Source organism: Schistocerca americana, chromosome 3 (genome assembly GCF_021461395.2).
Source record: "Schistocerca americana isolate TAMUIC-IGC-003095 chromosome 3, iqSchAmer2.1, whole genome shotgun sequence".
NCBI lineage: Eukaryota > Metazoa > Arthropoda > Insecta > Orthoptera > Acrididae > Schistocerca > Schistocerca americana.
The window spans coordinates 869,623,001-869,646,362 of record NC_060121.1 but is presented as its reverse complement, the minus strand read 5'-3'; the positions used below and the strand labels follow the sequence as shown (position 1 = coordinate 869,646,362).

Here is a 23,362-nt window from a genome sequence, read left to right as displayed (position 1 = left end):
TACAGCAGTATTTTATGCATGTGTGGTTTTTCATATCATTACAATGTGACTTACCTTTATACGTATTATGGAGGAATAAAAAAAGTAGACTTTTCTACTCAGAACGGAATAGCCGACATAAAAATATCAAATTTACAATCGAACACAACAGGATAGTAAAATAAATTTTCTAGATCTCTTTACGACAAGAAACGCGCCAATGCACAAATAATACATCGACCGAAAACAGACAGTCACAGACGGATTCACTTATGCTGTTGTATGTCTTCATGTTGGGTTCGTATAACAGAGAATTGGCTGACAATTTTGTTACTTTATTTTATTCTTGATGATACATGAAAAAAGGCTGTTCCTCGCTTCAAAAAAACCTTAGGTTTATATGAATGAATTACATACAAGGATAGTCACATTATTATGACATAAAAAACCGCATATGCATTAAACATCACTGAGTACATACAGTACAAGTAACATCGAGAGAAACATGTGCCTTCTGTAATACAGATACCGCCGATGATGGGCAACACCCGAAACTAGGCCGGTAAAATCAATTACTGCCAAGAAGCAGCATACGTCAAACATTAATATGACATATGACATCCGAAACTATGGCAGAAGTTCTAGAAGAACCAACAAGCAGCTTAGGTCAAACAGTCAATCGTTAATGTGAGATATCTACAGAATCTAAGTCTGCCATTGTTTTTATGTGATCGTCTCACTTCATACAGCTTCTTGAGGTTACCTCTAAATACTCATACGATATGACGTGCTCAAGATGTTCACCACTGATCTTGTAGTCAGGTACCATCGGTTTTTTTTCTTTATTACATGCTTTACCTTACATTTATACGCATTTAACGAGGACTGCCACTCATTAGAGCAAGTGGACATACTGTACTTCCGTACCTCCTTGCGATCGTTCGACGACAGTACTTCCCTGCGGACGAGTCCGTCGTGATTTTAAGCGCACACCCCCCAGGTACACGGCCACCTTGACACGGCGGTAAGACGAGAGACAGCGGTGCAATGTCGACGCCCACGCCGCCTGTTCACGGGACGCAACCCGAACTCGGCAGCGAGGCTGCGAGCATCCGAGCGGCACGTGCGAAATGGGTTGCACCGGCTCGCGTTACAGCCGTCAACCCAAACGCAAACAGGACGGCGGGAAGTCAGCAAGGAGGCTAGTTTCACTTAAGACGAGCACGCTATCTTGTTCATCTCGTCGGAAGCAAAATCATGCAGAAAACGATGAAAGTTAAGACACTGTCTAAAGCCCCACTGGTGATGATGTCTAAGGCTCTACATCTGCAACCAAATGCACATTCCGAAGTGGATCAGATCCTCTATCAGTCATCCATTACACCGCAAATTATCTCTATTACTACATCCGGCACAGATTAAGTCACGCTGGTCGAAGAAACCCAAGCCCGTCTTACCAATATCATACGAGGTGTGTTCAAAAACTAAAGTGACTTTATATTTTTATGAAAAAATATTTATTTATTCAGCAACATTTATGCTGTCCCCTTCGAGGTCATCCCCCTCAGATGGAATACACTTATGCCAACGCTTTTTCCAATCCTCCTTCTTCTGCTTCTCAAAAGCACTTTTCGGTACAGCCTTGAGTACTTCCAGCGATGCCGACCGGTGTGGCCGTGCGGTTCTAAGCGCTTCAGTTTGGAACCGCATGACCGCTACGGTCGCAGGTTCGAATCCTGCCTCGGACATGGATGTGTATGATGTCCTTAGGTTAGTTAGGTTTATGTAGTTCTAAGTTCTAGGGGTCTGATGACCTTAGAAGTCCCATAGTGCTCAGAGCCATTTGTTGAAAAATGGTTCAAATGGCTCTGAGCACTATGGGACTTAACTGCTGTGGTCATCAGTCCCCTAGAACTTAGAATTACTTAAACCTAACTAACTTAAGGACATCACACACATCCATGCCCGAGGCAGGATTCGAAGCTGCGACCGCAGCGGTCGTGCGGTTCCGGACTGTATCAATCGTTGAAAATCTTCGTCCTTTCTTACGTCACTTCGGTTTTGCGAACAGGAAAATGTAGCAGGGGGCCAAATCCGGTGAATATGGTGACTGAGGCATGATTGTCGTGTTTTTTTTTGGCCAAAAAATCTCTCATAAGCAACGATGAATGAGCAGGTGCATTGTCGTGATGCAAAAGCCATGAATTGTTTTTCCACAATTCTGGACGTTTTTTGCGTATTGCTACTCGCAAACGGCGCATAAAGTCAAGGTAATGCTCCTTATTGACCGTACGATCTTGAGGCAAAAATGCATGATGCACGACTCCACGATAATTGAAACAGTGAGCAAAACTTTGACATTTGATCGAACTTGGCATGTTTTTTTCGGTCTTGGGTGTCCGGGATGCTTCCATTGCGACGACTGGGCTTTGGCTTCGATGTCGTAACAGTAAACTCATGTTTCGTCACCAGTTATGACCGTTTTGAGGAAATCAGGATCATCATTGACGTCATTCGAAAGATACTGAGCGATGCCCATGCGAGGGTTCTTCTGGCTAAAACTGAGAAGTTTTGGAACAAACTTCGCTGACACACATTTCATGCCCAAAACATTCGAAAAAATTGCATGACACTAGCCGGCCGATATGCCAACATCCTCAACAACTTCTCTTACAGTAACTCGACGATTTTTCAAAACAATTTTCTTTACAGCTTCGACGTTATCATCTGTTGTTGTGCTGGAGCGTCCAGAGCGAGGTTCGTCATTGGAAGAGCTTGTACCACTTGTAAACATTTTTTTTTTCTTTTACTTAGAGCAGACCCACCACATGACACTGTCAATATTTCAAGTGTTTTAGAGAATTTGATTCCATTTTTCACACAAAATTTCATGCAAATCCTTTGCTCCATTTTTTATAACAATCGAAAATCGCCGAGCACACTAAAACACGTCTGACCTTACTATCTATCAGAAAAAAAACGAAGTTTGCTAGACACTTGAAACTGTGAACATATGTTCGGGGACATGTGTACCGACATAACAAAATAAAGATCGATAGTCGAATGCACGTTGCCCGCGCAATTTGAAAAGTCACCTCACTTTTTGAACAGCTCTCGTACAGTATTGTGGAGGTCATGGAACATCCTACAACACAACATTAACATCAGTTTCGCTGAGGACATGTGGTGTCAAGCAAACGCTCCCACCTCAAAAATTCACTGTCCTGTATATGGTGGTCACATATCTAAAACATTCGTTATTTTTATTCAATTAGCTGATTTAAATGTAATTTTTTATTTCCTTTCCTTTGTCACATCACTTTAATCATAATTTCAACTTCATATTTTGCTCTCATTTTTCTTCCTTTTCCATTTGAAATCTTTGTTCATGGGCTTTTCATTAATTTTAGGTATTAATTTAGATTTCGTTTCTTTTTTCTTCCACATTATTGCGTTCATTATATTTATTTCTCATTTTTTAAAAATTGAATTATACTTATACAACCTTCGTTCGTTTAAATTTTCATCTGCGTTATTCTGTCCATAGTGCAATAGGTATTTAGATTAAAATTTCAAATAACTGAATATTATTACAGATAAATATAATTAAATTAATATTCACAAAAATTCCGATTTGCAAAAGAATGGTACAAAGAAAAAATTCAACTAATGAAAATAGTTCATACGGTGATTAAAATAATGTGACAACGGAATAGAAATAAAAAAATTACATTTAAACCATTTAACCGGATAAAAATAATGATCAAAGTCATTTGGGCAAAGATTTAAAAATAAGACAGTTTACTGCACCTAAAAGAAATCCGAACCCACCATCTCTTGCATGTGAAGCTATTATCCAATCCGTTACACCACGCAACCACACTACTTCATACGACTTTTTTTTAACGTTATTGAGGTTCACGCAAAATTCCGCATTTCTTTTTTCATCAATTAGTCGCAAACGAGGGATAACCAAGGTGAATGGCTACACAACATGATACCTACATTTGTTTTAGAAATTCGGTAACACCGCTGGGGCCTCTCCTTGTAAGAGCAGCTAATGATTATGTTCAGTGTCAATGGAACACCTTCAGAACTGTGGTTCCTTGGTTAGTTGGTTTAAAGGAGGGGGGAAGGGACCAAACTGCGACGTCATCATCCTTGTTCTCAGTAACGTAATTACACAAGGGAAAGAAGAAAGGAGATGTACAGGACAATAACAGGAGAATGGAAGAACCAGAAGAACGACAGAAGGTCAACGAACACGACTATGGGCAACACAGGATAAGACAACCACAGAGAGAAGCAAGAAACAGGTAGAAGGGATGAAAACAAGAGAGCAGGTGACCGTGGCTGGTCGACCACGAGAATAAAAGGGAAAAGCCAGCCACTCTGTGACACATTAAAACATCCAGCCTAAAAGCATTAGAGTGGAAAACATAAAGGGTCAAAGGACATGCACGAAAGATTATATAGGAAGGACAGCTGCTGGGCATCGCACCGACACTGAGGTGGGTCATCACGACGCAGGAAGTAGCTGTGTGTCACCCAAGCGTGGCCAATGCGGAGCCGACAGAGAACCACAGAGTCCCTGCGAGAGGCCCGCGTGGAGGTGTTCCACATATTCGTAGTCTCCTTAATAGCACGCAGTTTGTTGTGCGTACTGAAGTTATGCCATTCCGTCTCCCAAAGCCGCAAAACCTAGCGGCGTAGTGCTGAAAGCAGGTCAGTTGCAGAGAAGCCGATCTCCATAACTCCATAAACGGTCTCCGCGTAGCCTGTTGGGCACCCAGTCGGCAAGTTCGTTGCCTGGCGTTCCGACGTGACCTGGGATCCAGACAAACACCACTGAACGACCGGACCGTTCCAGGGCATAAATGGGCTTCTGGATGGTCGCTCTCAAAGGATGACGAGGATAGCAATGGTCGAGAGCTTGTAGGCTGCTCGAGGAGTCAGTACACAGAGGAAACGACTCCGCAGGCGTGAACGGATGTGCTGAATAGCAAGAGACAGAGCCACCAGCTCGGCAGTGGAAACACTGCAGCCGCCGAGCAAGGAATGCTGTTCAATATGTCCTCCATGGATATACGCAAAGCCGACGTGAGCATCAGCCATCGAGCCGTCGGTGTAAACCACTTCGTGGCCTCGATACTTGTCAAGAATCGAGAGGAAGTGGCAGCAGAGAGCCGCAGGGTTGACTGAATCCTTAGGGCCATGTGAAAGGTCCAGAAGAAGCTGCGGCCTAGGTGTATACCATGGAGGTGTACGTGAGTGGACCTCAAGCATATGTGGTAAAGGCAAGGACTCCAATTCAGAAAGAAGGTATCGGACATGAACTGCAATTGGAAGCCGTGACCTGGGCTGCCGATGTGGGAGATGAACCGCAGTGGATGGGAAAAGGAGATGGTGATTCGAATGCGCGGGAGAACTATGAACGTGTGCTACGTAACTGGCCAGCAGTTGTGCATGCCTAACCTGCAACTGAGGCACTGCGGCTTATACAAGGACGATGGTCACCGGACTTCTCCTAAGAGCTCCTGTCGCTAGGCGAATGCCAAAGTGGTGCACTGGGTCAAGTAGACGCAATGCTGAGGGCGCCGCTGAACCATAAACCAGACTCCCATAGTCAAGACGGGATTGAACAAGGGCTCTGTCGAGCTGCAGCAGCACAGAGCGATCTGATTAAAATTCGTACAAAAAGGTCCTGTTTTTTTTTTTCTCTACCACTAATAGTGTGCACACAGCGAGCAAGACCCCTGTAGGGCCTGACCATGGCTGCGCCTTGTATATGACTCCCTGTAGGCGCCACTCGGCAACACCAGTACTGGTGGAGCAGTACAAAATGCAGAAGTCATCTGCATACAGAGAGCTGCTAGACCGTTAACGGCCACTAAAATAGAGGTACTCTATACACAGCCCTGCAGGACCCCATTCTCATGGATATGGGAGACACGAGCGCAGGCACAGAAAGTACATAGCGACAGATTTTGAATAAAAATCGGGAGCGGGCCTCGGAGACCCCACTCATATAATGTGGCAAGGATATGACGTCGTCAGGTGGTGTCATACACTTTGCATTGATATAAAAAAAAAAAAAACCAGCAACAAGGTGTTGGCCTCTGGAAAAGGCTGGTCGGATGGCAGACTCGTGGGACACAAGATTATCAGTGTCAGAGCGACCCTGGTGGAAGCCACCCTGACATGGAGCCAATTGGCCACATGACTCCAGGACACTACCCAACCGCCGACACAGCAGCTTACAAAGAACGGTGGCGAGGCTGATAGCTATCTACATCAAGCGGGAGCTGTTTAAAGGCTATGAGGTGCTCCAGGGAAGTGTGCCGCTTATGCCATTGTAGAGCTCGTCAATGCTCCTTAATTGCTTCAGCGACTTCCGCCGACCACTAAGGGACTGCCTTTCGTGGGGGGCGCCCTAAAGAGCAAGGGATCACGTTTTCTGCCGGAGAAGGAATTGTTGTAGTCACCTGCTCAACCATCACATTGATGCTGCCATGTGGGGGAGATTCAATAGTGACAGCAGAGGTGAAAGTTTCCCAGTCCACCTGGCCATCTCGGCAGGCGTCCATAAGCCTGGTGCTGGGGCAGCGACAGGAAGATGGGGAAGTGGTCACTACCACAAATGTCATCACGTGCTCTCCAGGGGATAGACGGGAAAAGTCCTGGGCTGCAAATTGATAAATCAATGGCTGATTAATTACCATGAGCCACACTGAAATGTGTGGCGACCCATTATTTAAGAGGCAGAGGTCGAACTGAGACACTAAAGTTTCGACATTCTGCCTCTGCCAGTAAGCACAGTGCCACTCCACAAGGGGTTACAGGCATTAAAATCTCCCAAAAGTAGGAAAGGTTTAGGGAGTTGATCAATCAGTGCAGCAAATACATTCAGGGGTACTGCACCATCTGGAGGAAGATATACATTGCAGACAGCTATTTCCTGTGTCGTTCTTATTCTGATAGCCACAGCTTCAAGAGGGGTTTCAAGGGGCACAGTTACACTACAGACTGAGTTTAGGACATAAACCAAACTCCACCTGACACTCTGTTATAGTCACTACAGTCCCTTATAGCCACGGAAGGCAGGGGTCCTCAATGCCGGGAACCAGGTTTCCTGGAGGGCAATACAGAAAGCAGGTGTAAAGCTTAACAATTGCCGTAGCCCAGCCAGGCGGTGGAAAAAACTACTGCAATTCCACTGGAGGATGGCGTCATCGTGAGACTGGGAAGGCATGGAACATTCAATGAGGCAGTTTACGCCTCAGGGTCACCTGTTGCCACCAACTTATTGCCTGAGCAGTCTATATCCATTGTGTCTGAGGGTCTGGCGAGATCTAGCTCCTCAGAGGACACCAGAATCTCTACCTCATCCCCAGACACAGAGCTTGTAGGTAGTAGTGGTGTGGGTGCCACTGCAATTTCCTCGGTCTTGGGGATTTTTGTTTTAGATTTCTCTCGCTGCTCCTCGGGTTTCCCTGGCTGGGAGGACTTCACTGATTCAGTCTCCGGGACTAAGGATGAGTGTGAAGCCCTATGACCAGCTGCTTTTGGACTCTTCGGCCACTGGTGGGTGTCATCTTTCCCACTAGCAGAAACCTGGGAAGGGAGTGACCCAAGAGACCCCTTCCTAGTGAGAGGAGCCGAAGACGACTTACGCCTCTCCGACACAGAAGTGGGGACAGATATCCCGATGGTTAGGGGGGATGTTGCTCCTGAAGTAGGTGGTGCAGGAGCTACAGGGAGGGAAGGGCCCACCACCATCAAGGGGGCAGGTGTAGTCTCCTGGCTCTGAGAGGTGACTGGGTTTGGGGGAGCTGATGGGGTTAGAACTGTCGTAGTGGCGGCGTAAGACGACGTCATACGTACAGGATGTAGGCGTTCAAATTTCTTCTTAGCCTCAGTGTAGGTCAGTCGGTCCAGGGTCTTGTACTCCACAATTTTCCTTTCTTTCTGGAGAATCCTGCACTCGGACGAGCAAGGCAAATGGTGCTCTCCGCAGTTGACACAGATGGGAGTCGGAGCACATGGAGTATAGGGATGTGATGGGCTTCTACAATCTCAACATGTGACACTGGAAGCAGAGTGGGAAGACATATGGCCGAACCTCCAGCATTTAAAGCACCACATTGAGGGAGGGATATATATCACAGTGGCAGGCAATCACCTTGACCACCTCGGGTAATGTACCACCCTCAAAGGCCAAGATGAATGCACCGGTGGACATGCCGAAGGAAATGTACACCATGCAGGTCTAAATTGGGGCACAGTTCATCGTCAAACTGCAAAAGAAGGTACCTGTGAAGTATGATACCCTGGACCACAATTAAGATCTTATGGGGCGTCACAGTTACAGAAACATCCCCCAGCTTGACACAAGCGAGTAATGCCCGAGACTGGGCAGAGGATGCCGTTTTGATCAAGACTGACCCAGATCTCATTTTCGACAAGCCCTCCACCTTCCCATGTGTGTCCTCTAAATGGTCAACAAAAAACTGAGGCTTTGTTGTCATCAAAGATACCCCATCAGCTCTCAAGCCTACGAGGTACCGGAGCGAATAAGGGCCGCTGCCATCCTTAGCCTGACGTTTGTCCAGTGGTATGCTAGGGAGGGGAACTATTTGGGGTCATACTTCTGTGTGTTGAACTGAGCCCGTGACCGCTTAGAGACTGCTGGTGTTCGACCACCAGCAAGAGATAATTTACTACACTTTTCATCGCGTATCATTTGCCCTGATGCCACCCACTCCGACCCATGAGCACCACCCAGCTGCAGCAAGGCCATTGCCGGAGTCCCAATGCCCCAGGGTGACCAGTGACCAGCAACTACCCCTCAGCATACGTGGTAAGTTAACGGTGCAGACATCAGCAGAGCGATCCCTGTATGGTCAGGGGGCTACAATCAACAGAGTATACGTCGGTCCCACCACAACGGACTGGCTACTGTACTGGATATCAGGTGCAAGCAAGCAAGTCCATTATCATCATCAGCATAGAAAATGATGCTGCCCAGTCAATGAATAAATATGCAGCTGAGGGTGACCTTGCCCAACAGTTGGAGAATGAGCAGAAGTGCAGATCCACAGTGATGAAGGATGCGATAGATCTCCACACATGATGGACACGATGCACCGTGTAAGGCACTATTCTCCAATTGGCTCGCTCTTCACGAAAACTTCGAAAAATGGAGGTCAGACCCTACAAGGGACCATCACATAAAGGCCAAAATGTGCGAGGCTCCTTTTAGTCAGCTCTTACAACAGGCAGGAATACCTCGGTTCTAATCTAACCCCAGAACTGCAGGGGGGCAGAACTGTGGTCGTCAAACTTTTCTTTCTCAAGGGTCAATATTGACACCGCAGGATGGCACATCTGGCCGCATATACACAATGATCCAGAAGTGGTGGTTTATGCAGTACGCAATGTCATACCTGGCCATGAAAAACCACGCAAAAGATTTTCACATTCTCTTGCTCGCTATGTGCACACTATTAGTGGTAGAGAAAAAAAAAAAAAAAAAAAGAACAGGACCTTTTTGTACGAATTTTAATTTAGTTAAATTTTGTTATGGAGTATGTTTTTGGTAGGGGCCCTAGTTTTCGAGTTACTCAAGAAAAACCTATGAAAGTTACCTTCAAACACACCCCCACACATACACTCAGCACCCACTAGCCAGGATTTCTAGAACGCTTCCAGAATGAGATTTTTACTCTACAGCAGAGTCTGCACTGATATGAAACCTCCTGGCAGATCAAAACTGCATGCCGGACCGAGACTCGAATTCGGGACCTTTGCCTTTCCTGACCAAGGTTCGCAGGTGAACTTCTGTGAAGTTTGGAAGGTAGGAGACGAGATATTGGCAGAAGTAAAACTGTGAGGACGGGGCATGAGTTGTGCTTGGGTAGCTCAGATGGTAGAGCAGTTGCCCGCGAAGGCCCCTTGTTCGAGTCTCAGTCCAGCACACAGTTTTAATCTGCCAGGAAATTCCTAATATGTTGTTCATGGCACACTCACCATACAAAAGCACAGTCCACTTTTTTGGTCTTCTTCATTGACTGACCGTATTATGCCATCAGTTTAATCACACACTTACAAACCGCAAAACTGGCATCTGTGGAAATTTCACTGAACAATTTTGTGAATTTTAATAGCATAAAATAAACAATCACATTGTCGTATCTGTCAGGCCTTCTGACTATGAAGCCACTGTGCTCGAAAGTATTAAATTTGGATAGAACTGTCAGTGTAATTACACTACGTGATCAAAAGTATCTCGATAACCCCAAAAACATATGTTTTCCATATTAGGTGCATTGTGCTGCCACCTACTGCCAGGTACCCCATATCAGCGACCTCCATTGCCATGTATATCCTTCAGTATTCTAGAATACAGTGAATCAGTGGCGTATTTCTCAAGAGCCATTGGTGCAGATTTTGTTAAGACTAAGTGAAAATCTTGCAGAAAATCTTTCAATTCCATTCATATGGATTGTGCTACAATCTCTTTCGCCTCATTAAGACTCAGTGTATCTTATAAATAACTTAAGACAACCCCAGAGTATCTTTTGTACACACTGTGGAGGACGTTAATAGTCATAGTTCTTTGGTACTGTCTGCTTTCTTGTAGTGTAGAATAATTATATCATACTCTTCCACAACAGGACTCTGATATCAAATTTTTGAAGTTTCTTTGTATCATCCTGCTTCATTTCTATTTTACCATCATCTACCGGCACCCTTCCTATCTTCATACTTCCAAAAGTTTTATATAGCACACCTGGTGTGACTCCTGGATTGTCATATTATCATCATTAACTGCTAGCATTTCTCAACAGTCTCTTGACATATACAAATATTTATAGAAATTTTGGAGTGTTTGAGATAATTACAGGGCATGCATACTAAATAGAATTCACCATATGACTATGCACATTTAAAGCCTGACTAAAAACAACTACTTAGGATAAATAGTGCTTTGCAAGACATAATCACCATTGGTATATACTGTGACAAATATGATTTTTACACCCAAAATAAATATCAGCAACACTATAATAACTTCTGCTTACTTGGGCCATAGGCCTACCGATATTTATGTTTCACATCCTTTAGTGACAAGATAATCTAGTTTATTTACAGAAGTTTTAGCCGCATATCTGCTAATATGTCATGAACATGATTAGGCTTACACTGAAAAACAGACTTGAGAACTTGCGTACATATAGCAGCAGTCTGAAGCAATGAAATAATCTGTCCATTACAATCTGGTACACGAAATTAAACAAACTCATAAATGAAGCAAAATAGGCCTAAACCATATTGAATTAGTAAATCAATAGGAAACACAAGTAGAGAGAGGCCCAATTTTTAACGCCACCATGTCCCATTATGTCATCGATGCTGCACTGATTTTTAAAACAAAAATCTTGTTTGTCCAGCAAAACAAAACTGACACGAGTAAACAATCTTACGTCTTATTCACAGACTGGTGCAAGGTGTAGCAAAATCTGAGCATACAGTCGAATAATTTCCGCTGACAGTTGTTTCAGTTGATGTTAGCAGCCTGTACTGACCAACTGGCAACAGCATATTTAATAATGCTCTAGTAGTAATTTCTTCTTTATTATGTTATCCTCGCATACAGCAATCCCCATTAAGAAATGTGTATGAGAAAGTGATCAGAAGCAGGCTAGCTTTCATCACACATAAAACAAACAATGCTTATAAGCTTTGAAATTTCTACTGATGGACCAGATGGATACATCTGCAATCTTTAATTAAAATCATAATATAGGACACGATAAAGCATTCTCTTTTAATTTTTTTGAATTGTTGACAACAAATTCAAGCTCCATATAATGAAAATGCAAGTTCACAGTAACAGTTGATTCGCCAGAACTCCAGATATACGATAAATGACAATAATCGGACGTACTGAAAAACCTAGACTTACCTTAATGCTACAGCTCAAAAGAAACAGCAATGAAAGAAAATTGCATCGCCATCTGATGGATACTTCTTGAAAGATTTTCATATTTTTCGTTCAGTCCCGTTAGGGTATGTATTGTTCTTCACGTAAGCACTATTGAAACTAGTGTAAGATATTAAAGTCACGCCACAAAAAGATATTGGCTGTCATGACATCGTTTTGCAGTATTTAAAATCCAGGCCCGAGTGGAAGATCAACATAAAACTCTACCAGCACTGCCAGATCCACGTCAACAATGTACAACGAATGTAAGATCCGACAGACGATCACATCCTCACTCTGAACTCGGACGACCCACACGGAAACAAAACTTAAAAGCAACTACGGTATGGCTTGGACTACATACAACGTGAACAAAACAAACGCACTCACCGCCACAGACTGACAACTAAGAGCACCAAAGATTCGGGACCAGAGATCACATAATCCAGAGATAACACATTTGTGCTTATTTTACAGACTCATTTATTCAGCTTTCGGGTCTATAAGGAGAAAAACATTAATGGTTCCTTAGCTGTCTAAAGTCAGGCACTGTAACTATATGAACAAATATAACTAGGATTATTTTCATGTGTTTGTTCGGCATTGACACGACGAATACTTAAAAAAAAATAAATAGATTACAACATAACATAAAACACCGAGCGTTATACAATAAAAAATACTTGCACAAAAAGACTGATTTTTTAAGCCAGTCAGTGGCATTGTCCGTGATTGTATGTATGTATGTCCTCAAGTTCACCGCTACAGGCATCTGTAAATCGCAGCGAACACATGGGAACTTGCATCGGACAGCTCGCTGGTGTTCGCTTGTACTTACGAACAAGCGTTTACACTTCGAGCGAAAGAAAACACAATCGAAAGTGCACTGAGAGTGCGAACTTACGAGAACGCTGCGTTTTTTTAGACAGATATCATACGACAGAACGGAACCGTAGTGAAATAGCCACGTTGAAAAATAGTGATGCCCTGGTAGGATTGTTGTGTATGGCAGGTGCGCTGTTGGTGATGCAAAAGCAAGGGAGCGAAGGAAAATAAAAATACGGTTGTCTGACGTTTTACAGAAGCGTCGACTACATGGTGGTAGTGTGCTAACCACAATTATAGCTCGCAACTTCATTACTCGTATCTCAGAATTTCACGCTTCTGTCGGTGAACTATTTTCGCTGGTTGGTTACAACAACTAAGAGAAAAAATGTAAAACAGGTCACCAACTACAGCAGAGCAAGCTCAGCTGAAGAAAGACTAGTACTGCCCCGGTTTTTAGCAACTCGGTACAGTTACGCCGTCTTAAAGTATTTATTGCGCATTTCAGCAACTGCTATATCTCAGATAGCTCCTGAAGTATGAAGAGCAATGTGCGAAGCGCACAGGGTTTATGTTAAGGTAAGGTAAATAATTGCCGGTAATATAAATTAAAAGTATACAAATGACCTGCCATAAATGATAAAATATCTGTTACTTTATGTAATAAAATCTGCTTCCCATTTGTTAGGTGGATAATGTGATGATAAAAACGCTTACATACACTTGCAATAAGCTGTCGGCAATATACTACTGTATGAAACGTTATGGCCCCTATTTCTGCTGTACAATTTCAATAAGTAGATCTCAAGTCCAAAACAGTGAATTAATTTATTCCTTTTAATTAAGTTTCCTCGCCAAAGAAGAGAATGGTCACAGATTGTGAATGGCTTTGAAGAGCTGTAGAACTTCCCACACCGCCTTGGAGCTGTGGGTGGAAGGATCTGTGAAATTGGTATACCTGCCAATAGTGTAACTGAGTTTTACAATTACGAAGGATTTCGTAGTGAAGTTGTAATAGATGTTGATGATGTAGAATATTGCTTTATGTATACAAATATGTTCCCAAGAATGCATATCAGATGATGGTGTTCAGAAAAATACATCATTTTGAAAGCAGGTTGATGCTAATGAGGTACTACTAGCAAGGAGAAAACATACATTCGCAGGAGACCAAGTAAACATTTGCCACACTTGAACATACATTGAAACTGTACCCTGCTTAATATGCACAACACTCGATTGAACATGCATTCAGCTACATGCCCAGCAGAGCTAGGAGAGTGGTAGAGAATACTTTCAGAATTATGTCTACAATTTGCTAGTGTTTAGAAAACCTGTGCTTTTGGGTGCACATATATCTTAATATTTTTAAGCAGCAGTCAAAGCACAAGAAACTTTTACGGCCTGAGAAGAGCACGCTATGAAGAGGCTGAAAATGGAAGTGTGGTTCTTGGCAGCTGGCAGAAAGGCAATGAACACTATAGTTCACTTTCACCTTTGAAATCTTTGCTTTGAAAATCCTCGAAGAAATGTGCAGAAATTCAAAAAGAATTTTCACTATTGACGTTGGACAGGTGTAGACTTGTTAAGTACAACACATTCCAATATAGCACAGTTTCCTAATACTGTTTCCCTTTCCCGTTACATGTATTTTAATATGTCAAGAGATTATACCAGTAGATTAAGGTATGCAAAACATAAATGCAGTGCAATGACAGAACCTCCAGTGTTGTAAATAACAAACTGTGTTATTGACACACCATATTTTAATCACAAGGGAATGCTTTGCATTAGCAGTCCTAGTTGCTGAAGGAGTGTTTCCCACAATATCACCCCAATTTTTAATTTAGCTTGAAAATATAATGAAGTATTTCGGGGTCCTTAAAAGCTAAAAGGCAGCACTCAGCTTTGAATTCACTTAAAACATGAATGCCCAATTTCAGATTACTTTGTACTCAGAATTTTAGTAGTTTTGTTATCTTGCAATGTGATGACTTAAATGCTTTTAACTGCTAACATGCTACATACTTTATTTTTTGGGTGGTGTTCACCTGTACTGTACAATCGTTGTCAAACATTTTTTATAGTTTGTTTTATGACTGATGGTGATTGTGCCATACGAGATAACACTGAATGTGTCTTAATTTATGGAGGTAATAAATGGGCACAAAAAATTGAGCAAGCCAACATAGGCAGCTGCAGAAAACACCATGTAACCTTGTATGCATTTGAAAATACTGCCATGTTTGCTTGTTAATACATAAACAAAAACATTTGTTTATTTTGATTGGGAAAATTTCACTACATTTATACATGGTCGCACCCAATGGGGTAAGATATAACAAGAGAAGCCATACATATACCAAGAACCTACATAGAAAATTCCGGGTTATGTTCCTGTTGCCTAAAAGTACACATATGCAAAGTATTGTCCCTGTACAGACCATGAAAATAATATTACAAGTATAAAAGATACCACAAACCTGGATAAACAGCCATTTGTCACCCCAGCTGCAAAGAAACAGGGAGACACCTTGAAATACGGTACAAAAAATCCAAGTAAATTTGCTAGCTTCCAATGGGTTGACTTAAGACATAATTATGTTGAGAGCTGTGGAAGGTTACACACTTTTGTAGTTATTCTATGTGTGTGTTTCTTGTTTCTTAGGTAAGGGCACAGGATTGTATTGTGACCAGACCTGATCATAGCCAGCATGTTAATGTATCCAATAGGACAGCAGTTAAAAAAATACTGTTAGTACAGCTTTATGGAATCTCTTACTCCTGAGCTGTCGCTTTTTCTAACATCGAATTTATCAAGCAGAAAAGACATGGCCTTACAGTGGTATGCTTCTCCACCACCCATGCCTCAGCTAGTACTCTCTTTCGTTCAGGTCTGAAAGAAATGATCTTTTTCGCTTTCTCAGACATAATTAATAGTGTCTCAGCAATTGGTTGCCAAGATTCTTTTATTTTTAGAATTTTAAATTGCTGATTCTGCAAGAACCTTCAGGGCCAATATTCTTCCATCGGAAGTTATAACAATCATCTGTGCCCTCCATTCCCAACAACAAGTTCCAATTTTGCACGTGAAAAACAACTGACTATGAAAGCTAATGCTGTCTGTGCTCTTTATGTGAAAGTGAGCCCCAAAGTTGAGTGAATGTGAATGACCCTTCAAGATTTAAAGCCATGCATAGTGCACTCTATCGGGTGGTCCATCGGTGGTCAAGTCCACATTCACAATGAGGGATGTTTGAGAGGCCCTATGTTATCATCATCTTAAATCTTCCTCTCCTCACACGGTTTAGGGTAGTCCATACTCTCTGCAAAAGGTTAAATTCTTCTATTGGTATGTTTGGATCATCGGCCAAATTTCTATTCTTGACTTTGCTTGTACGGCACAGTCTTTTCCCATTCCTTTTCCGGATTGTAAGGAAACACTATTTCACCTGGGATTCAAGAGGTTTTTTGGGGTCATTTCCTGGTGTATAGAAAGTTTTTGGTTTGACAGTCTTTTACTATACTCTCTGAATAGTATCTGATTTCAGGTGATGGTACATTTGTTAGCACATGTAGCCAATCAATGGGTGTGGGTATAAGCATTCCAAATATTATTCTCATAGCATCTCTTAGTTAAGTATCGATTTTTGCTGCACGTACGATTATGGCCCATATAGGCACACAGTACTTGACAATGCTATACACCAATTTCAATGCTGAAGTTCACAAAGTATTTGCTACACACCTCCAGATTGTTCCAGTAAGTTTGGACTGGATAGTATATCTAGATTTCAATTTTTGTTTTGTATCCTCTATACAGAATCTGCACATTGCATTCCGATCAAGCTTTACTCCAAGGTGCCAATTAACAAGCTTCTAATTAAAAGCTACATCAGTTTTGATTTTTTATAGCTGAATTCCTGCAGGAAAAGGAAAATTAATTTACAGGAAATTTACTTCTTGTAATGAAATTGGTTACTACTACAAGACATTAAGAAATTTAAATTATGTTAAACCAAAAAGGTAAATGGCTTTGAGCCGTGCATGACTTGTGTGTATCCCATTGATTGTTTGTCATCTTCTGTTATGGTACTGCTGCCCCGTTTACTTATTCCATTTACTGGGGTCACTAACTTCCTGCCTTAATCGCCCATGAGTGGCGCAGCGCGTATCAATAAGTGCACTGTCGTACCATCTCTGGAGCGACCAATAGTAGTTCCTGGTCATCGTGTGTCTGGCAGTCAGTTCGGGATGGACCACCAGTGCAGTCAGGACGCAGCACCAGTGAAGTCGGGGATGGAGCACCTGTGAGGTGCCGACAGCCAGTGCTCACTGACCACTGGCAACACATACGAACTGTACGACAGAGGGAGATTGGAGCGGGATGATCATTGGTTGGCCAACGTATATTTGATCCTTTCACTGTTTCCGGGCCTGGGCAGTTGGTTGGTTGCCATGGAGCAGCGAGGAAATCTATGTGGCGCATAGTTTGGCCGAGGCCACTGGCGGTGTCTATGCACGGTCGATGTGTGTGGTGCTGTTCCCATTGCTATGAAGTCCATGGCTCATTGATCGTGGACACAAAAGTTGGGTTTTGACTGAATCTACCAGCAAGTCATGACTGTTCACATTGCGTCATTTGGATTTCATTGTCAGCTGTTGGGACATTCCCGTGAGCAACAACGTGTTTTCAAGTTGGCAAATTTTAGCCATCCTCTGGTGGAGTTTAACTGTACTCGGTTATCTTGAATTGAAGTGCACCAGTGGAATCTCCTGCTTTTTGGCCATTAAAGTTCTGGTTACCTGCCCTAGCCGTTGATGTAAATTTAGGCAGTGTATTTTCCTCATTGTGTTGTTGCTGTCCAGCACGGTGTGTAGTTTGACAGCTCAATGTATAATTGGTTGTGGGCGCCAGTACTTTCTTCATTGTTCCATTGAACTCCCTGTTGTCTGCTGGTCGGATGGAGCAGAAGTTATCTTGTCGGTGGGTCCGTTGATTGTCTGTCGATTGGGTTGTCATCAGATCGAGAATGGTTGGGCTGACTGCCTGTCTCACCTAAGGGAGCATTAGTGTTTGAATTCCAGGCTGACCTCGGTAACTTCTGAGCGCCGTTGGGTGTACTGCCTTTTCTTATTTGTTCTTGTTTGTTTGTATTTCTATGGCTTTTAGCCGATTTTTAAAAGAAGGTTGTTTTTCCCTTAAGGCGTAAGATTGTTTGGACCTTCAGCCTAATTGAAAGAAGTGATTTAAGATAAGGCCTTCTGCCTTTTAAATTTCTGATTTTGGTTTGAGTCTTAAATTATTGGCTTTCAGTCGATTTTAAATTAAAGTGGTCTTGCCCTTAAGGCATGAGATTGTATGGCGTATTCAGCCGATTATTAAGTTCCAAAAATTACTGCTTTTTTTTTAATTTTCTTGGCTATTTTAAAGTTGTGTGTTCGAGTGTCACTGACAGCCGCTTATTTTGGCCCCTTTCCACAATTCAAACTACCTGTCCTGTCCTGCGGGTTTAGCAGGGCGTCTCAGACTTATACAGATTCCAAGTAGTAGTATTTTTTTATTATTGTTAATTATTATTATTCAATAAGGTCATTGTTACAGGTTCATCAAAAATGTCTCTACATTAACATACACAGCTACATCTACACCCACATGGATGCTGTGCAAAACATACTTGAGTGCCTGGCAGAGGGTTCATCGAACCTTCTTCATAATAATTCTCTATTATTCCATTCATGAACAGCGCGCAGAAAAAACAAACCCCTATAACTTTCCAAGTGAGCTCTGATTTGTTGTATTTCGTTATGATGATTGTTTCTACCAATGTAGACTGGTGTCAATAAAATTAAATGATTAATAAATAAATAACTTGACAGTAGCAACAAAAATAATAATTATAACATGTTATTTGATGTTAATGTGTTGTCACAAGCAGAGAATGTCCTAAGCCAGGATATAGGTGTAGGTGTCGAACCAGAAAGATGCTGCTGCATATTATGAGGAATCACCCAGCCTTGAACTCTAATGCTTTGTGCTAACCCAAGTTAGGCTTCCTGGCCTAGATAAAAATACTGACTAACTTTAAACAAAATTTCATGAATTACATTAATTTTAGTACGTTATGGTACCAACAATAATCCAATTAAACACATATTACGCTAATCCGATTAAACACATATTATGCATCTCCATCAGAGTGATGGAAATTTCAAAGAAAATCTTTTGACTTTGCCTAGAAATTATGTAATTTCCTTCTCGCTGAAGCCTACGAAACATATGCCATGTGTCAGAATGAATTAGCAGTTCCAAAAGTTATCAGCTGACAGACTGAATTTTTACTTTATTTTCTGGATCGAAAACTATGTTGTGACCACCTTGATCTGCCTAGCAGAATCTATGCCTTGATTTGGGTAATCAAATGCTTTTCTTTTAAATAACTGTATCAGTTACGGCTGCCTCACACACTAGGCAATACTTATGTGTGTGATTGGCAACGATTAGTTTAACCAACCAGTACCTAATACTGCATAAATGACTCAGCACAAGACAGCATAGAAACACTTCAGTATCCCAAGGTACTCCTTTGATAGATCAAAATATCTGAGTGCTTCCAAATACTTGAAACAATATAGGCCTACCAGAAATTTAAAAAAAGAGTTAAAGTAGGAATATACCCATATTATAATGATACTGTCGGCACAAGCAATGAAGAACCAGGTTCACAGATAGAAGAGGAGCAATGGGTGGATAAATTACCTGAAAGAAAATATATCCTATGTATGGGTCATTCTGATAAAGAAGCTTAAAGCCGTATAAGAGACCGGCAGTTAGCTCTGGACTTAAGACTCTGTGTCAAACCACTCAACTAATTGTATAGATTGCATACAATTTTCATTTCCTGTGTGTTTATTGGGCAAACACTACAGTTGTCCGAGTTTATTTGAAGAATTGTGAAACAATATAAAATTTATGAGTACAGTATTGGCTGTTGAGGAAAAACTCGTGAACATTCGATAGTTGAAAATAGGGCAGATCTTACCTTAAATGACATTGGCCATTGTTGTTTAGGACAAACAAATGCAGAATCAGTGATTTTATTTGTACAAATAGTTAATCAAATACTTTGCATGTGGCTGTAGGACACTCAACAGTAAGCTTATCAGCGTCCTCAATATTAGAAAGCTGTGTTCCCAAAAACACATATGGCAAGACTTCTGCCAAATTAAAAAAAAGTTAATAAAAAACAAAGCATGAAAGTACATGGGGCATTCATTAAGACTGGGAAGGGCACAAAATTACCAGACATCGTCAACTGATTTTTACACTATGATACCCTTTTCTTCCTTAGCAAATTATGAAGAGAGACAGTTGCAGAGAATCAGAAGAGAGCTTAATGAATTATCACCTATGAAACATAGAATGACAGACATTCCACAAAACCATCACTGTTTAGTAATTTCCAGACTGAAAAATGAGTTTATGGAATTCTGCCTACCGGGTACACGAAGTACACCATGTACTGTCCAAAGATCTGTCTTTTACATCAGCCAAAATAATCACATAATCCTTGGCAGTTACGTGACCTTGCAGAGTAACCATAGGGCCCATGGAATATTGCAATATGGCAGCCCAAATCGTCACCGAACCTCCAACACATTTCACTCTTGGGCAGCAAGCGGTCTGCATCGAGGCTTTGGGATGGCATGCGTCAGACGTAAACTTGGCCAGAAGTTGGAAACGGTGTGAAACAAAGCTCATCCAACCAAATTCAGCACCATGTTTTCCTGTTATGGGCATTTGCATCACACAAATAAACCACCCTGTGCCTACAGTTTGTTGGATAGATACACAATGCCGGGAATGAAGTTACGCAGGTGGGCAGTGGGGTGTGTCAGATAGAGTGGATAGCGGGAGAGAAATGCGGGAGGCAAGAATAGTAGTTGGGGATGGGTAGCTAGCAGCTCAGGGGGAAGCAAGAAGGGGGGGGGGGGGTGGAGGGAGGGATTTCCGGTGTACTGGGTATACAAGTGATACATGGGTACTGGGATTGCTGAGGTGCAGCGCACAATGAAGATTATGTGGAGGTATTGATTAAGGAGGTGGTGGTGGGGGGGGGAAGAGTTGAGAGTTGAGGAGGGGGTAAGGGACAGCAAGTTAGTGATTGAGGTCAAGAGGATTACGGGAAAGGAAAAAGGTGTTGCAGAGGTTACTCCTATCTACATAGTTCAGAATAGTTGATGCTTTAGAGGGAAGGTTTCAGATGCACAGATTGTGAAGCAGCCATTGATCTCAGCAGCATGATGTGCCCCTGTGTAATCAACTTTGTTCTAGGCCACTGTTTGGCAGTGGCCATTCATTCTGGTGGACAGGTGCAGTGACTGCAGCATATGTGGTACACAACATAGCTGCTTTCACAGGGGGGGATAGGATAAGCCAGAGACAGGACTGGAGCAGGAAGTTCGGGGATGGTGAATTGGGCAGGTCTCGCAAGAGGGTCTTCCATGGGGATGTGACCCCTGTGGCAAGGGAAATCCAATCCCTTGCAACAGGTGTCATATCCCTGTGGAGTGTCCAGGTGCAAGACCTGCCAATTCTCCCGACCAGCACTTCTTACTCTTGTCACAGGGCTATTCTATGCTGTCAAAGTCAGAGCCACCTCATTAAGCAGCCAGTTTATGTACGAACTCGCTTCAGTCACTGCACAGCTTTGTATGTCAGCACGACAAACACCAGAATGAATGGCCACAGCCGGACTATGGCCAAGAACAAAATTGACCATCCACTGGCACAACATGCTCGAGTTCAAAGGCTGGTTCATAAAATTTGTGCCATCTGCATCTTTCCACAAAATGCCAGCTTTTCTGATTTACATAGATGGGAGTTATTCTTGCAACACACCCTCCACTTCCATAATTCTCCTGTTCTCCATCTCGACTAACCCACAGTACTCACATCCCATCCCCTATCCTGTCACCCTCTTATAAAGCACACTATCTTCATTGTTCACCACACTTCGCCAGCTCCAGTTCCTGTGTATCACTTGCTTAGCCTGTACACTTACCACCCCTCCCTTCCTAGGCAGCCCATGTGTTCCCTCCCTCCACGCTTCAAGCTAGCCATCCTCAACCCTTTAGTAACGTCAGTTCTGCTTTCAGAGCATCAGTGTCACTCTGAACTAAGAACACAAATAATTTCGTATTTAGAACTTAGTGCGGATGTTAATTGCACATTTTCGTCACTTATAGTCGAGGCATGTCCACTGAATATAGTCATGTATAAATTTCGGACACGTTTGCGCACTTCTCGTGGAAGCAAAAGTTGCACTTAATTCCTTTGACTAAACGTTTTCTACACTTTCTGCACGAAGAACCATTTAATTTCAACTGATTTTGGAGCTAACACCACACGATCCTACTGGCGCCATCTTTCCAGATGATGATTGGCATGTGGCCATGGGACATCGTGAATTGGGAACAGCACTATAACAGGCAGAATTCGAAAATATTAACCCCTCTAAAAGTGCAGCTACATTATCAGACCCCCAGAAAAACACAGGTAGCAGAAAACTTCATACAACAAAAACCCTAACTCTGAAATCGACTTTCGACCTGGAATCAGGACGCATCAATTGCATAAACACCCAAATAACGTCTTAAACTCAAGAAAGCGCATCATATAAGTGCAACAGAAATCGAAAAGGGGTTTTTATCAACGTGGGAACAAATTAGCTTCGAAACAACAGCGAGGCAGAAATTGTAAACCACACAAGGTATCTCATCCGAACAACCAGAAGATGAATGTCGATCAAAAAGTCTTATCTTCCTACATCACATTAGAGAGAAAGAAATGCTAAGCACAATTAAGAAACTCAAATCAGAACACTCCTTCGGTATAAGCAGTATCCCTAACTTCGTTATAAAGAATTGTGCTCTCTTCACACCAAGCGTCTATTTGGCACCTGAAACTGTCCACTGTCAGTGGGTGTGTTCCCACAAAATAGATAAAAACAACAGTATCTAACTATAGGGAAAAATTACTTTTATCTGGCTTTCCCAAAATAATGGATAAAAATCTACTATAAGAAATCTAAAAACTTTGTAGAAAAATAAAACCAGACAAGTGCAAGTGCGGCTTGTGCTCTGAGAGTTCCGAACAAACAATTATGTGTAATGATAACAGCAATAATTTAGTATGGCTCAATGGTCTGCGAAACATCTTTCTATTAAGCACCGCTTTGGCAACTAGCCTGTCCCTAAGCTGCACCACTTATCCAACCGCGAAAAGGGGGACTTACAGAATCTGAAACACGTATCGTTTCTGGCCACTCTTCATCACTGAGAAGTGAAGGCTAGGTTAAAGCAAAGACCAAAAATTTCACAGTCTGATCGAGATTCAATTCTGTAGTTCCCAGTTATGCACTTTACTGCTAGTCCACCAGGGCTGACATCTATATGGAAAGTTCATCTATAGGTTTTTAGGAGTGAGGTTGTATCAAAATGTGTGTGACAGTTGTATCTTTCAATTGCATTCACTTAGACGCCTAAATTATTTCCACTCCTGAAAAATTT

At 42.3% G+C, this 23,362-nt stretch overlaps 1 protein-coding gene across 3 annotated transcripts in view; it reads right to left on the bottom strand.

Moving 5' to 3' along the window:
• Positions 1-12,354, bottom strand: part of LOC124605128 (tyrosine-protein phosphatase 10D) — a 344,674-nt gene extending 332,320 nt beyond the window's left edge. For all 3 annotated transcript variants that reach the window (XM_047136608.1, XM_047136610.1, XM_047136609.1), the window contains exon 1: positions 11,948-12,354. In XM_047136608.1, the coding sequence (XP_046992564.1) occupies positions 11,948-12,028 (81 nt within the window). In that variant the 5' untranslated portion in view covers positions 12,029-12,354. The remainder of the gene's footprint in view (positions 1-11,947) is intronic.
• Between the last annotated feature and the right edge of the window lie 11,008 nt (positions 12,355-23,362).